This window comes from Pteropus vampyrus, unplaced genomic scaffold, assembly GCF_000151845.1.
Source record: "Pteropus vampyrus isolate Shadow unplaced genomic scaffold, Pvam_2.0 Scaffold56, whole genome shotgun sequence".
Classification (NCBI taxonomy): Eukaryota; Metazoa; Chordata; class Mammalia; order Chiroptera; family Pteropodidae; genus Pteropus; species Pteropus vampyrus.
Genome location: NW_011888837.1, coordinates 1,440,413 through 1,441,639, shown reverse-complemented (window position 1 = coordinate 1,441,639; position 1,227 = coordinate 1,440,413). Strand labels below are relative to the sequence as shown.

At 32.8% G+C, this 1,227-nt stretch overlaps 1 protein-coding gene across 1 annotated transcript in view; it reads right to left on the bottom strand.

Moving 5' to 3' along the window:
* Positions 1-525: 525 nt before the first annotated feature.
* Positions 526-1,227, bottom strand: part of NPFFR2 (neuropeptide FF receptor 2) — a 60,302-nt gene continuing 59,600 nt past the window's right edge. The window contains exon 5 of the mRNA XM_023530851.1: positions 526-1,224. Within this exon, the coding sequence (XP_023386619.1) occupies positions 966-1,224 (259 nt within the window). The 3' untranslated portion in view covers positions 526-965. The remainder of the gene's footprint in view (positions 1,225-1,227) is intronic.

Genomic DNA, 1,227 nt, shown 5'->3' with positions numbered 1-1,227 from the left:
CCCTAGAACACAAGCTAGCATTTACAACTATTATCATTATGTAATTGTAAAACAGCAGAATCCTGGGGGTTGCAATTCTCTTTATAACAGTAGTATTAATTTACTAACCGAGTAGCAGTGTTAGATTTAAATGCTGTGCTCAGTAGGAAATTTGGAATAATTGTTCTTGCTCTGTACAAATTTTATGGGAGTTTTATGATGATTGAACATCTCAGACTAAGCACTTCAAAAGAGAGCTGCCATTCTTCTGCCAACTGCTGCATTATTAAAAGATTACCTTTTTATATCAGAGATTATATTAACAAGGGGTTTATATTGGAGTCCTAAACTACTTCTGTAAGAAACATGGGCTCAGCTAGGACATAAACTTCATTTATGAAAATATTAAATAGCCAGTTCCTATGGAACAATGTTATGATTTTACCAATTTTAACTATACTCTTTAAAAGAAAAAAAAATCAGCATTTAAATACGAAGACATACAATATCCTTTTATTTGCTATTATAGTTCTTAGTTCTAAGAAAGCTAAGTACATTTCAAAAGCACGAACATATAATTAAGTCTAAAATTTCCAATTTCTAAAATTTCAGATTCCCAAGAGCAAAGGAGAGTTGATAAAATGTACTCTCATGCAGAGACCTGCCCATTTATCACCATATGAGGACTGTGTATCCATAGACATAATACACATGCTTGACTATACACAAATGGGTAAGTTGGAGAAGGTCAGGCTTTGAAATCTGTTACTAGAATATAGATTTATCCAGGTAAACTTGTATATTAGCTACTGTACATATTTTTAATAACATAAAATTGGTTATGAACATGATTATTTTGTTTATTTATTTTTTTTCCAGAGAGGGCTTTCCATACGTTTTTCCCCTATGGAACATCCTTAAAAGAAGTGAAATACAAAGTCATAGAAAGCAACAGTATTTCAATATATGACACATAGTTAAAATCATCACACAAGCTCTTCTTTAATCTCATTGTTATTGGTAGCTCCTCCTAATTCTTCAATCATAAATTCCTGTTTGGGGTTTTCAGCACTTTTTCTAAAGCAGATTTCCTCATGTGGAGTTTGAATTGTAGATTCCAAGGCTAACTGATGAGTTGTATTTATGACCACATTGTTTTTAGCTCTTAGGGTGTAGGCTTCCTTGGGCTTTGCTCTTTTTTGGCAGAGCTGGAGGTGAAAAGCATCTTCAAAACCACGGTGAATATTC